The sequence below is a fragment of the Fulmarus glacialis genome, unplaced genomic scaffold (genome assembly GCF_000690835.1).
Source record: "Fulmarus glacialis isolate BGI_N327 unplaced genomic scaffold, ASM69083v1 scaffold26028, whole genome shotgun sequence".
NCBI classification, from domain to species: Eukaryota; Metazoa; Chordata; class Aves; order Procellariiformes; family Procellariidae; genus Fulmarus; species Fulmarus glacialis.
Window position 1 is genome coordinate 521 of NW_009230503.1, and position 443 is coordinate 963.

Below are 443 nucleotides of genomic sequence, written 5' to 3' on the forward strand. Positions count from 1 at the left end.
CTTCGTTAGGCCCTAACGAGGCTGCCACCATGATGGACCATGGCACGGAGATGCTGGTGCCTATCCCATCCTGCCGAGTCCCCAGAGTGCCCCCAGTCCACCTCCAAGCGGGACCAGAAGCCATACACCAGGTTCAACCATAGCATGGTGGACACCATGCCACGCTACCACCCTCCTTCGTCAGGTCCTAACGGGGACGCCATGACAATGGACCCCACCATGGAGATGCCGGTGCCCATCTCGTCCCGGTGAGCGTCCCCCATCCATCTCCAAGCGTCCTACGGGCCACACGCCGGATCCTCGTCGGGGTGGACCTTCAGGTGACGGGTGAACTGGGGCTTGTAGCGGAAGCGCTTGCCGCAGCGCCCGCAGCCGTAGGGCTTCTCGCCGGTGTGGATGCGTTGGTGCTTGACCAGGGTGGAGCTGACGCAGAAGGCCTTGCC

The 443-nt window shown here is 63.7% G+C and overlaps 1 protein-coding gene across 1 annotated transcript in view; it reads right to left on the reverse strand.

The window, feature by feature from the left end:
* Positions 1-278: 278 nt before the first annotated feature.
* Positions 279-443, reverse strand: part of LOC104081492 (gastrula zinc finger protein XlCGF7.1-like) — a 1,442-nt gene continuing 1,277 nt past the window's right edge. The window contains exon 3 of the mRNA XM_009584264.1: positions 279-437. Coding sequence (XP_009582559.1) covers positions 279-437 — 159 coding nt within the window. The remainder of the gene's footprint in view (positions 438-443) is intronic.